The 13,210-nt window shown below is 48.5% G+C and overlaps 1 protein-coding gene across 1 annotated transcript in view; it reads right to left on the reverse strand.

Moving 5' to 3' along the window:
- The window catches only part of VIPR1 (vasoactive intestinal peptide receptor 1), a 182,186-nt gene that overhangs the window by 25,576 nt on the left and 143,400 nt on the right, over window positions 1-13,210 (reverse strand). The window contains exon 10 of the mRNA XM_083186663.1: window positions 11,023-11,114. Within this exon, the coding sequence (XP_083042789.1) occupies window positions 11,023-11,114 (92 nt within the window). The remainder of the gene's footprint in view (window positions 1-11,022; window positions 11,115-13,210) is intronic.

The raw sequence follows: 13,210 nt of genomic DNA on the forward strand, positions 1-13,210 counted from the left end.
GGAGGTGGTATGCAGGCAGGAGATGGTATGCAGGCAGGAGGTGGTATGCAGGCAGGAGGTGGTGTGCAGGCAGGAGGTGGTATGCAGGCAGGGGATGGTATGCAGGCAGGGGGTGGTATGCAGACAGGGGGTGGTGTGCAGGCAGGAGGTGGTATGCAGGCAGGAGGTGGTGTGCAGGCAGGAGGTGGTATGCAGGCAGGAGGTGGTATGCAGGCAGGAGGTGGTATGCAGGCAGGAGGTGGTGTGCAGGCAGGAGGTGGTATGCAGGCAGGAAGTGGTATGGAGGCAGGAGGTGGTATGGAGGCAGGGGGTGGTATGTAGGCAGGGGGTGGTATGTAGGTACTGGTGGTATACAGGCAGGAGGTGGGTTGGGCTGGCTAGCAGCACCTGTGCTCTCCTGATATAAGGGTTTCTAGGGCAGGAGGTCATTGGTCCTGATGGTGTAATAGCTGCCCAAGTGATAGGCCGGGGTAGGGATCACTGAAGCTTCCTGAAGAGTTTGTACTATGCTGTGATACCAACGTCACCGCTGCAGTTATTCGTATTGTACAAGATAAGATGTCGGAATTGTGATATAACTCTCCGTTCTGCCTGCTGTCACCTTAGTATCAGCCATCTGTAGCTGAGACATTTCTCCTATACGATAATTCCTCCTCATGTTTATCTGACCCTCCCGAACCACTTTATAAGATGTCATGGGAAGGAAACGGGGTCTCTGCTTTATACCAGAACGGTCATTGCATGCAAGCTTAGTATATTGTCCGTCACTCCCACACAATCTCCCAGAGCAGCGGCTACATCAGATGTCCGCATTCAGGGGACACAGGGACGGTCTGTGCTACTCCTGTCACTGATGTGGAAACGCGCCATACAGGTTCTTGTAGAGTTCCCCTGATAGGACCCTGGGGAGGACGAGGGTCAGGGGAACCTCCTGAGCAGGGTGTATGTCTGAGATGTTTGGACAAATACCCGCTAAGGGCCTAATTCTATTCCCCGTTACTTGCAGAGGGCCGGATCAGTGCAGGCCGCAGAAGTGCGAAAAGAGCTAACAGGCACCAACGTAAACCGCTGACTTGTCCCCTGACAGCGGCTGATAACTTATATAGAGCCAGGAATGTTCTAGAAACACCTGCAATATCATGTCTCACCTTCTAGAAGGTTCCGGTAGATTAATAGATGCATGCGTTATGGGGACGTTTCTTACTAACTGGAACCAAATGGAGAAAACCGCAATAATGCACAATCTCTCTGGCCACTGAGCAGCATGTTCTGTTCTCATCTATACGTCGTTAGGTCGACACACGGGGGTTTTCACTTTTTTTGGGAGCCGACATGTGCCGACAGGCGGTATTTCATGCCCTACCATCCACTAGGGCGTGGACGGAGAATAGATTAGTGTGCCGAGTGCAGCGAGCCATGAGAGGGGGCGCGATGACGGCGAGGGGACACTGAGACGGTGTCCATGTCCACCATGTCGGCATTCCGGACAAAACAGGTGAAAAACCCATTCCGATCATTTGACTGTTGACCTAGCCATTGTTGGCTTAATGTCATCGATAAAAAAAATCGACACAAAGAAAAGGTCAATATGGGTTTATCCCAATTTTTGACCATAGCACATGTACTGTACCCTCCCCAACATCATTATCCTGTCAGATACGACGAGATCACACGTGTAAGTTGTATGACCCTCGTTATCTGCACATGCCCAGTATGAATGGCAAATGTCCGCAGCATCAGAGGGGGCACTAGCAGCCGAGGGGGCCCAGAACACTTTATCAGGTCCTGGCTGGAGAGGATTTGCTTCCGCCTGTCTGCAACGTCTACTAATAATCTGCGCGGATGACGTGGGCCCTGGCGCTGCAGGGATACACATTATCGGCCGCTAGGAATTCCCTGCTGTGATTTGTGGCTTTCTCTCTAAACTGAGAAACACAAATCCTGGCGCAGATCCCATAAATAACCTGAGCGCGGCCAAACGCCCCTACAACAGATTGTGCGCTGACTACAGTTACATCTGGAAAAGCAATATCCTGTTTGTATCGTTTCGTTACACTAAACATAACGAGCTCAGATACAAACAATCCCAACTGTTACACAACTGCCCGGATCTCCCGATACACAATCCCAACTGTTACACAACTGCCCGGATCTCCCGATACACAATCCCAACTGTTACACAACTGCCCGGATCTCCCGATACACAATCACAACTGCCCGGATCTCCCGATACACAATCCCAACTGTTACACAACTGCCCGGATCTCCCGATACACAATCCCAACTGTTACACAACTGCCCGGATCTCCCGATACACAATCCCAACTGTTACACAACTGCCCGGATCTCCCGATACACAATCCCAACTGTTACACAACTGCCCGGATCTCCCGATACACAATCTCAACTGTTACACAACTGCCCGGATCTCCCAATACACAATCCCAACTGGTACACAACTGCCCGGATCTCCCGATACACAATCCCAACTGTTACACAACTGCCCGGATCTCCCGATACACAATCCCAACGGTTACACAACTGCCCGGATCTCCCGATACACAATCCCAACTGTTACACAACTGCCCGGATCTCCCGATACACAATCCCAACTGGTACACAACTGCCCGAATCTCCCGATACACAATCCCAACTGTTACACAACTGCCCGGATCTCCCGATACACAATCCCAACTGTTACACAACTGCCCGGATCTCCCGATACACAATCCCAACTGTTACACAACTGCCCGGACCTCCTGATACACAATCCCAACTGTTACACAACTGCTCGGATCTCCCAATACACAATCCCAACTGGTACACAACTGCCCGGATCTCCCGATACACAATCCCAACTGTTACAAAACTACCCGGATCTCCCGATACACAATCCCAACTGTTACACAACTGCCCGGATCTCCCGATACACAATCCCAACTGTTACACAACTGCCCGGATCTCCCGATACACAATCCCAACTGGTACACAATTGCCCGGATCTCCCGATACACAATCCCAACTGTTACACAACTGCCCGGATCTCCCGATACACAATCACAACTGCCCGGATCTCCCGATACACAATCCCAACTGTTACACAACTGCCCGGATCTACCGATACACAATCCCAACTGGTACACAATTGCCCGGATCTCCCGATACACAATCCCAACTGTTACACAACTGCCCGGATCTCCCGAAACACAATCCCAACTGTTACACAACTGCCCGGATCTCTCGATACACAATCCCAACTGTTACACAACTGCCCGGATCTCCCGATACACAATCCCAACTGTTACACAACTGCCCGGATCTCCCGATACACAATCCCTGATCCCTGGCCAGTGCGTCCAAGAGCTCAGCTCTAACATCCGCACGGAAATACCCACCGCACGCACATCTGGCTCATTAGGATATGCTCCGCGTTACGCCGGGTACGCTAACCCCCGGACATGCTCAGACTATTAGGCAGCGGCCTAGGGTATTGGGACCTGAGGGGCCTATCACAAAATTAAGGATGTCTATGAGGAATACCATTGTTGGCATACTGTACACCAGGCATAACAACCGGGGGGCGTACACCCTGCATACCAATGTGGGTGTACATCCAGCATACCAACGTGGGCAAACACCCTGCATACCAATGTGGGCATACACCCTGCACACCAATGTGGGCATACACCCTGCATGCCAATGTGGGCGTACATCCTGCACACCAATTCGGGCATACACCCTGCACACCAATGTGGGCGTACACCCTGCACACCAATGTGGGCATACACCATGCACACCAATGTGGGTGCACACCCTGCACACCAATGTGGGCGCACACCCTGCACACCAATGTGGGCGCACACCCTGCACACCAATGTGGGCGCACACCCTGCATACCATACCACTGCTGAAAGAGAGGGGAAGGGGCCACAGTTAACTTGCAAGTATAGTCAGAAAACTGAGGGAGAAACAAGTACATTTACAGAGGAGAAAGTCCTCACAGAACTCTCAAAACTGAAAGTGGATAAATCAATGGGGCCAGATGGGATACATCCAAGGATACTAAAAGAGCTTAAAGGGGAGCTGGTAAAACCAATAACAGAATTATTCAACCAGTCACTAGCTACTGGAGTAATCACAGAGGACTGGAAAACAGCGAATGTAGTCCCACTGCACAAAAGTGGAAGCAAGGAAGAGGTAAGCACCTATCTACCAGTGAGCCTAACATCAGTAGTAGGGAAATTGATGGAAACACTCTTAAAACAAAGAGATGTAGAATATGTCAAAACCAGCAATTTACAGGATCCAAAACAGCATGGGTTTACTGGGTGAAGATCATGTCAAACAAATCTTATTGACTTTTTGACTGGGTGACTAAAGTAATAGATCAAGGTGGGGCTGTAGATGTAGCTTATCTAGACTTTAGTAAAGCTTTTGACACTGTCCCACATCGCAGACTGTTAAATAAACTTGAAAGCTTGGGATTGGATTCTAAGATAGTTGAATGGATAAGAGCGTGGTTGCAGGACAGAAAACAGAGAGTTGTAGTAAACGGAGTACAGTCAAAGGAGGGAAAGGTTACAAGTGGAGTACCCCAGGGATCTGTACTTGGACCGGTGCTTTTTAATATCTTTATTGGTGATATTGCAAATGGAATTGAGGGTAAAATGTGCCTTTTTGCAGATGACACAAAGGTATGCAACAGGGTAGACACACCAGGAGGGGTAAAACAAATGATTGAGGATCTAGGTAGATTAAAGGAATGGTCAAGAGCATGGCAACTACAGTTTAATGTTAACAAATGCTAAATCATACACTTGGGTCTCAGAAATCCAAAGACTCAATATAGTATAAATGGCACTATAATGGAAACTACTGAGGAAGAGAGGGATCTAGGTGTCACTATTTCAGGGGACTTAAAAGCAGGTAGGCAATGTAACAAAGCAATGAAGAAGGCAAGTCAGATGCTTGGTTGCATAGGGAGAGGTATCAGCAGTAGAAAGAAAGAAGTAATAATGCCACTGTATAGGTCATTGGTACGACCTCACCTAGAGTATTGTGTTCAGTTCTGGAGGACATATCTCCAGAAGGATATAAATACATTAGAGACTGTACAAAGAAGGGCAACTAAAATGGTGCATGGCCTACATCACAAAACGTACCAGGAAAGACTAAAAGATCTTAATATGTATACTTTAGGGGGACATGATAGAAACTTTCCCATATATCAAGGGTTATAACAAGGTACAGGTGGGAGACATTCTTCACAGGAAGAGGAGCAACAGAACACGAGGACATGCACTGACACTAGAGGGAGGAAGGTACAGGTGGGAGACATTCTTCACAGGAAGAGGAGCAACAGAACACGAGGACATGCACTGACACTAGGGGGAGGAAGGTACAGGTGGGAGACATTCTTCACAGGAAGAGGAGCAGCAAAACACGAGGACATGCACTGACACTAGGGGGAGGAAGGTACAGGTGGGAGACATTAGTCACAGGAAGAGGAGCAGCAGAACACGAGGACATGCACTGACACTAGAGGGAGGAAGGTACAGGTGGGAGACATTAGTCACAGGAAGTGTAGCAGCAGAACACAAGGACATGCACTGACACTAGAGGGAGGAAGGTACAGGTGGGAGACATTCTTCACAGGAAGAGGAGCAGCAGAACACGAGGACATGCACTGACACTAGAGGGAGGAAGGTACACGTGGGAGACATTCTTCACAGGAAGAGGAGCAGCAGAACACGAGGACACGCACTGACACTAGAGGGAGGAAGGTACAGGTGGGAGACATTAGTCACAGGAAGAGGAGCAGCAGAACACGAGGACATGCACTGACACTAGAGGGAGGAAGGTACAGGTGGGAGACATTAGTCACAGGAAGAGGAGCAGCAGAACACGAGGACACGCACTGACACTAGAGGGAGGAAGGTACAGGTGGGAGACATTAGTCACAGGAAGAGGAGCAGCAGAACACGAGGACACGCACTGACACTAGAGGGAGGAAGGTACAGGTGGGAGACATTAGTCACAGGAAGAGGAGAAACAGAACACGAGGACATGCACTGACACTAGAGGGAGGAAGGTACAGGTGGGAGACATTCTTCACAGGAAGAGGAGCAGCAGAACACGAGGACACGCACTGACACAAGGGGGAGGAAGGTACAGGTGGGAGACATTCTTCACAGGAAGAGGAGCAGCAGAACACGAGGACATGCACTGACACTAGAGGGAGGAAGGTACAGGTGGGAGACATTCTTCACAGGAAGAGGAGCAGCAGAACACGAGGACATGCACTGACACTAGAGGGAGGAAGGTACAGGTGGGAGACATTCTTCACAGGAAGAGGAGCAGCAGAACACGAGGACATGCACTGACACTAGAGGGAGGAAGGTACAGGTGGGAGACATTAGTCACAGGAAGAGGAGCAGCAGAACACGAGGACATGCACTGACACTAGGGGGAGGGAGGTACAGGTGGGAGACATTAGTCACAGGAAGAGGAGCAGCAGAACAAGAGGACATGCACTGACACTAGAGGGAGGAAGGTACAGGTGGGAGACATTAGTCACAGGAAGAGGAGCAGCAGAACACGAGGACATGCACTGACACTAGGGGGGGGAAGGTACAGGTGGGAGACATTAGTCACAGGAAGAGGAGCAGCAGAACACGAGGACATGCACTGACACTAGAAGGAGGAAGGTACAGGTGGGAGACATTAGTCACAGGAAGAGGAGCAACAGAACACGAGGACATGCACTGACACTAGAGGGAGGAAGATTCAGGGGAAATCTGAGGAAGAATTACTTCACAGAAAGAGTAGTAGATAAGTGGAATAGCCTCCCATCAGAGGTGATAGAGGCAAATACAGTAGTACAATGTAAACATGCTTGGGATAGGCATATTGATATCCTTACAAAGAAATAAGGATCAAATATGGTTTGAGGTAACATGTTTATAAAAGGGGCAGACTAGATGGGCCAAGTGGTTCTTATCTGCCGTCACATTCTATGTTTCTATGTTACCAATGTGGGCGTACACCATACATACCAACGTGGGCAATGTGGGCATACACCCTGCATACCAATGTGGGTGTTCACCCGGCATAGGAACGTGGGAGTAAGCCCTGCATACCAATGTTGTCATACACCCTGCATACCAACGTGGGCATACACCCTGAATACCAACATGGGCGTATACCCTGCATACTAACGTGGGTGTACACCCTGCATACCAATATGAGTGTATACCCTGCATACCAATGTGGGCGTACACCCGGCATAGGAACGTGGGCGTACACCCGGCATAGGAACGTGGGCGTACACCCGGCATAGGAACGTGGGCGTACACCCGGCATAGGAACGTGGGAGTACACCCGGCATAGGAACGTGGGAGTACACCCGGCATAGGAACATAGGAACGTGGGCGTACACCCGGCATAGGAACGTGGGAGTACACCCGGCATAGGAACATAGGAACGTGGGCGTACACCCGGCATAGGAACGTGGGCGTACACCCGGCATAGGAACGTGGGAGTACAATTTTTCTCATAAACACAATACAAGGCCGACTGAGAGCGAGCAGGTGCAGAGCCGACTCAGCATGAGCCCATGAATGTCGACGCGACGGGGGTCGCACAGAGGGACAGCAATGGACGCGGCGTGTGAATGGCCGCTACACATAGACATAGTCGCCTGATGGGACAAGAGCTGACAGTCGGAGGATGAACCCTGCCACAGATCAGCGTGAGGTTGTGATTATTTACACAGACCCGTCCTGCGATGGAAGTGCGGACAATGAAGACGCAGCTCATTAAATGTAACAAGAGTTAATGAGAATAAATCTGACAAGTATTTTCCTGGTACAAAAGTCCCTGCGGAGAACAAAGGGCCCATCGCACGGCTCCGTCCCAGCCTCCCGTCACGAAATATCGCTGGTCCGGTGCCAAGTGGGGACACTCATGCCCCAACAATCACTCTGCTGCGGTCTCCCAGCGCCAGCAATGGGGCAATAATCCTCAGCCTGGACTAGGTAATGGGATAGACACACAGATATATACTGTAGAGCAGCCATGTCCAAACTGTGGCCCTCCAGCTGTTGTGAAACTACACGTCCCATCATGCCTTGCCACGTTTTGCTATTAGGGGATGCTTAAAATGTGGCAAGGCATGCTGGGATTTGTAATTTCACAACAGCTGGAGAGCCACACTTAGAACATGGCTGCTGTAGACAGATACAGACAGACAGATATATACTGTAGATAGATACAGATGGATACATAGATAGATAGATAGACAGACACAGGATTTATGTAAATCCAGTTATCCATATATATATCACTAAAGGGGTGGACACACGGAGCGATCCTTCTAAGTGGTTTTGACTACAGTCAAAATTGCTTAGAATGTTAGCAAAGAACTCTGTCAAGATTACACAAATTTCCCTATAATATCGCCTAGTAAAAAAGAGTTGCCAGGCAAGAATATATTGACTAGTCCCTGGTATTCAATGCTGAGGGAGATATTCACTAGGTGATCCGCAATGAATACCAACCAAGTATGTTAGTATGTCGCACATAGACAAAATCGCTTAGTCAAAATCGCTGGTGCATTTAGTCAAATCACTTAAAGTCGCTCAGTAGCAAACATTGTTCCATGTGTACAGCCCTTAAGGGTTCTATGTACTAAGATTTGGAGAAAGATTAAGTATAAGGTGATAACGCAGCAGCCAACCAGCTCCTAAAGGGGTGTATACACATTCTCAATCATTTTCTTAGTCAATATTGTCTAGCATATTTTGCTTAGCATAGATAGACTGTACAGGCAATTTTGACTAGACCATAGACTATCATTACTTAGACAAAATCGCTTAGTCAAAATCTCCATTGCATCTAGCCAAAATCTCTCTCAAAATTGCTTAGTCAAAATTGTTCATTAGACAATATCTCACCTTGTGTACAAGACTTAACTGTTAGGAGCTGATTGGCTGGTACTTTATCTCTCTCCAAGGCTTAGTACATTGGCCCCTAAGTTCCATGGGAACTATCCATTCATTTATCAAGTACTATTGAGATCTGTGAGGTGTGAGGTAAGTTGTGCCTCCTGCTTGCTTTCTCAAACCACATTGTCTCTGGGGAAACAGAAGAGGTTACCCAGACTGGTCCACGTCTCCAATGCACTGTGGTTGTGAGGATTTATAGCAGTGACCACGGACAATTCAGGAAAGGTGGACTCGTATGCAAATGAATATGAGCAATATGCAAATATCTGACAACTATACAAATCCATCAGACTAGTATGCAAGTTCACCTGACTAGTATGCAAATCCATCAAACTAGTATACAAATCCATCAGACTAGTATGCAAGTTCATCTGACTAGTATGGAAATTCACCTGACTAGTATGCCAAATCCATCAGATTAGTATACAAATCCATCAGACTAGTATGCAAATTCATCAGACTAGTATGCAAATCCACCTGACTAGTATGCAGATCCATCAGACTAGTATGCAAATCCATCAGACTAGTATACAAATTCACCTGACTAGTATGCAGATCCATCAGACTAGTATGAAAATCCATCAAACTAGTATTCAGATCCATCAGACTAGTATGCAAATCCATCAGACAAGTATGCAAATCCATGAGACTAGTATGCAAGTTCATCAGACTAGTATGCATATCCATCAGACTAGTATGCAAGTTCATCTGACTAGTATGCAAATCCATCAGACTAGTATGCAGATCCATCAGACTAGTATGCAGATCCATCAGACTAGTATGCAAATTCACCTGACTAGTATGCAAATCCATCAGACTAGTATGCAAATTCACCTGACTAGTATGAAAATCCATCAAACTAGTATTCAGATCCATCAGACTAGTATGCAAATCCATCAGACTAGTATGCAAGTTCATCTGACTAGTATGCAAATCCATCAGACTAGTATGCAAATCCATCAGACTAGTATGTAAGTTCATCTGACTAGTATGCAGATCCATCAGACTAGTATGCAAATCCATGAGACTAGTATGCAAGTTCATCTGACTAGTATGCAGATCCATCAGACTAGTATGCAGATCCATCAGACTAGTATGCAAATTTACCTGACTAGTATGCAAATCCATCAGACTAGTATGCAGATCCATCAGACTAGTATGCAAATCCACCTGACTAGTATGCAAATCCATGAGACTAGTATGCAAATCCATGAGACTAGTATGCAAGTTCATCAGACTAGTATGCATATCCATCAGACTAGTATGCAAGTTCATCTGACTAGTATGCAAATCCATCAGACTAGTATGCAGATCCATCAGACTAGTATGCAGATCTATCAGACTAGTATGCAAATTCACCTGACTAGTATGCAAATCCATGAGACTAGTATGCAAATTCACCTGACTAGTATGAAAATCCATCAAACTAGTATTCAGATCCATCAGACTAGTATGCAAATCCATCAGACTAGTATGCAAGTTCATCTGACTAGTATGCAGATCCATGAGACTAGTATGCAAGTTCATCTGACTAGTATGCAGATCCATCAGACTAGTATGCAGATCCATCAGACTAGTATGCAAATTTACCTGACTAGTATGCAAATCCATCAGACTAGTATGCAGATCCATCAGACTAGTATGCAAATCCACCTGACTAGTATGCAAATCCACCAGACTAGTATGCAAATCCATCTGACTAGTATGCAAATCCATCAGACTAGTATGCTAATCTGTCATCTGTTCAGTGATCCTCTGTCCCCCCGGGACGTTGGAAGTGATTAGATAAAGGTTAGGGTTGTAGAGTACAGTAGGCGTCCGACGCAGCTGAGCGATAATCATGATTGCCTGCATAATGTCCTATGGTAATGCATGGGGGGGGTGTGTGTAATCTGGGTAACAATGCAAAAACTAGAGGTCCCACACCATGCTTTCTCTGGGGCCTGGCCCCACGTGTTCCCAACCCTGTACAGTACAGACACAGATGCTAGGGGAAGGAAATAACAGTGGCACCTACGTGTACTGGCTGTTCTCATTTCTCCCCACATCCGGCGAGTGCAACTTCTGGACCAGAATCCTGATGATGCAGATGAACAGAATAAAATTGACCTGCGGGGAAACAAACAGAACAGCGTCACCACGAAGCGCACGGTTATACGTCAGGCCGTCAGAAACAGGACAGAACAACAGGAAGCAGAACAATTGCAGTTGAAGCGACTCGTAGCGATTCTTCTACTTGCATTCACTGCCCGCTGGAATTAACTCATGTTTGGTATAGCGACATAGGATGGCAGCCATCTTGGACCTGACATCAGCCTGCTTGGGACTTTGTGTCATACATCGCAAGTATGATGATGTCAAATCCACAGAATACAGCTATGCGAGACGAAGCAGCGCCAGGCGGCGGATAGGCGGTTAGGCTTCGTTCCTAGCTAGAACCGTTGATTAGTAGTCATCACAATATGACACCGTGACACAGGTGCACAACACACACAGGACATTTGTCATTTTAAAACACTAAACAAAACAACAAACAAATGAATTATTCAAAAGCGCATAAGAAACAACTAAGGAATAAACCAGACGTATCGCTAGAGATGAGCAAAGCCGTCACTTATAGCTGCGCACAGTTAGCGGCAAAGGGGCCTGTGGTTCTATCATCCCCAAACCCATCTGTGATTATTGCTCAGAAAGAACATTTGATCGAATTCTTAAAAAAATAAATTGTTTATAAGCCGCAATTCTGAGTTCTGTGCTTTGTAAACCAGCGGATCATATATATATATATATATATATATATATATATATATATATATATATATATATATATATATATATACCGTCTCAGGAAGAGGGGACACCTCCCTTACTAACTTGTGTACCTTCCCCCAATGTTACAGAGGAGGAATCCTGAGAAACAGAACACGGTAATGTATCTGCCAGCGCTAAGAGCCTCGGTAATGATAATAGGTGCCGTCGTTTTCTGCCTCTCGCATACAAACCCACAACATGATCTTTCCTAAGTGTTTTATACATTCAACCCCCAATGTTCCTTCTGATTGTGCTCACGGCGGTTCTGAATGACGCCTTACATGGTGCATGTGTTGAGTAATATCTGATGTTGCTCATTAAGCATTGTTATTTATATTAGTGCTGATGTTACAGACAGGCTAGACTGGTGGTGGGACAGGAGCGCTGGGATGGTGCTGGGACAGGCGCGGTAGGCTGGTGGTGGGACAGGAGCTCTAGGCTGGTGGTGGGACAGCCGCGCTGGTCTGGTGCTGGGACAGGCACGCTAAGCTAGTGGTGGGAAAGGAGCACTGGGCTTGTGGTGGGAAAGGAGCATTGGGCTGGTGGTGGGACAGGAGCTCTGGGCTGGTGGTGGGACAGCCGCGCTGGGCTGGTGGTGGGACAGGCATGCTGGGCTGGTGGTGGGAAAGGAGCGCTGGGCTGGTGGCGGGACAGGCACGCTGGGCTAGTGGTGGGACAAGAGCGCTGGGCTGGTGGTGGGACAGGAGCACTGGGCTGGTGCTGGGACAGGATCACTGGGCTGGTGCTGGGACAGGATCACTGGGCTGGTGCTGGGACAGGCAGGCCGGACTGGTGCTAGGTCAGGCAGGCTGGGCTGGAGCAGGCAGGCTGGGCTGGTACAGGAGTGCTGGTCTGGTACTGGCGCAGGCAGGCTGGGTTGGTGCTGGCATAGGCAGGCTGGGATGGTGCTGGCACAGGCAGGCTGGGATGGTGCTGGTACAGTAGAGCTGGGCTGGTGCTGGCACAGGCAGGCTGGTCTGGTGTTGGGACAGGCAGGCTGGGCTGGTGCTGGGACAGGATCACTGGGCTGGTGCTGGGACAGGATCACTGGGCTGGTGCTGGGACAGGATCACTGGGCTGGTGCTGGGACAGGAAGGCTGGGTTGGTGCTGGGATAGGCAGGCTGGGATGGTGCTGGCACAGGCAGGCTGGGATGGTGCTGGTACAGTAGTGCTGGGCTGGTGCTGGGATAGGCAGGCTGGGATGGTGCTGGCACAGGCAGGCTGGGATGGTGCTGGTACAGTAGTGCTGGGCTGGTGCTGGCACAGGCAGGCTGGTCTAGTGTTGGGACAGGCAGGCTGGGCTGGTGCTGGGACAGGATCACTGGGCTGGTGCTGGGACAGGATCACTGGGCTGGTGCTGGGACAGGATCACTGGGCTGGTGCTGGGACAGGC

This window comes from Crinia signifera, chromosome 5 (genome assembly GCF_055691185.1).
Source record: "Crinia signifera chromosome 5, ASM5569118v1, whole genome shotgun sequence".
NCBI classification, from domain to species: domain Eukaryota; kingdom Metazoa; phylum Chordata; class Amphibia; order Anura; family Myobatrachidae; genus Crinia; species Crinia signifera.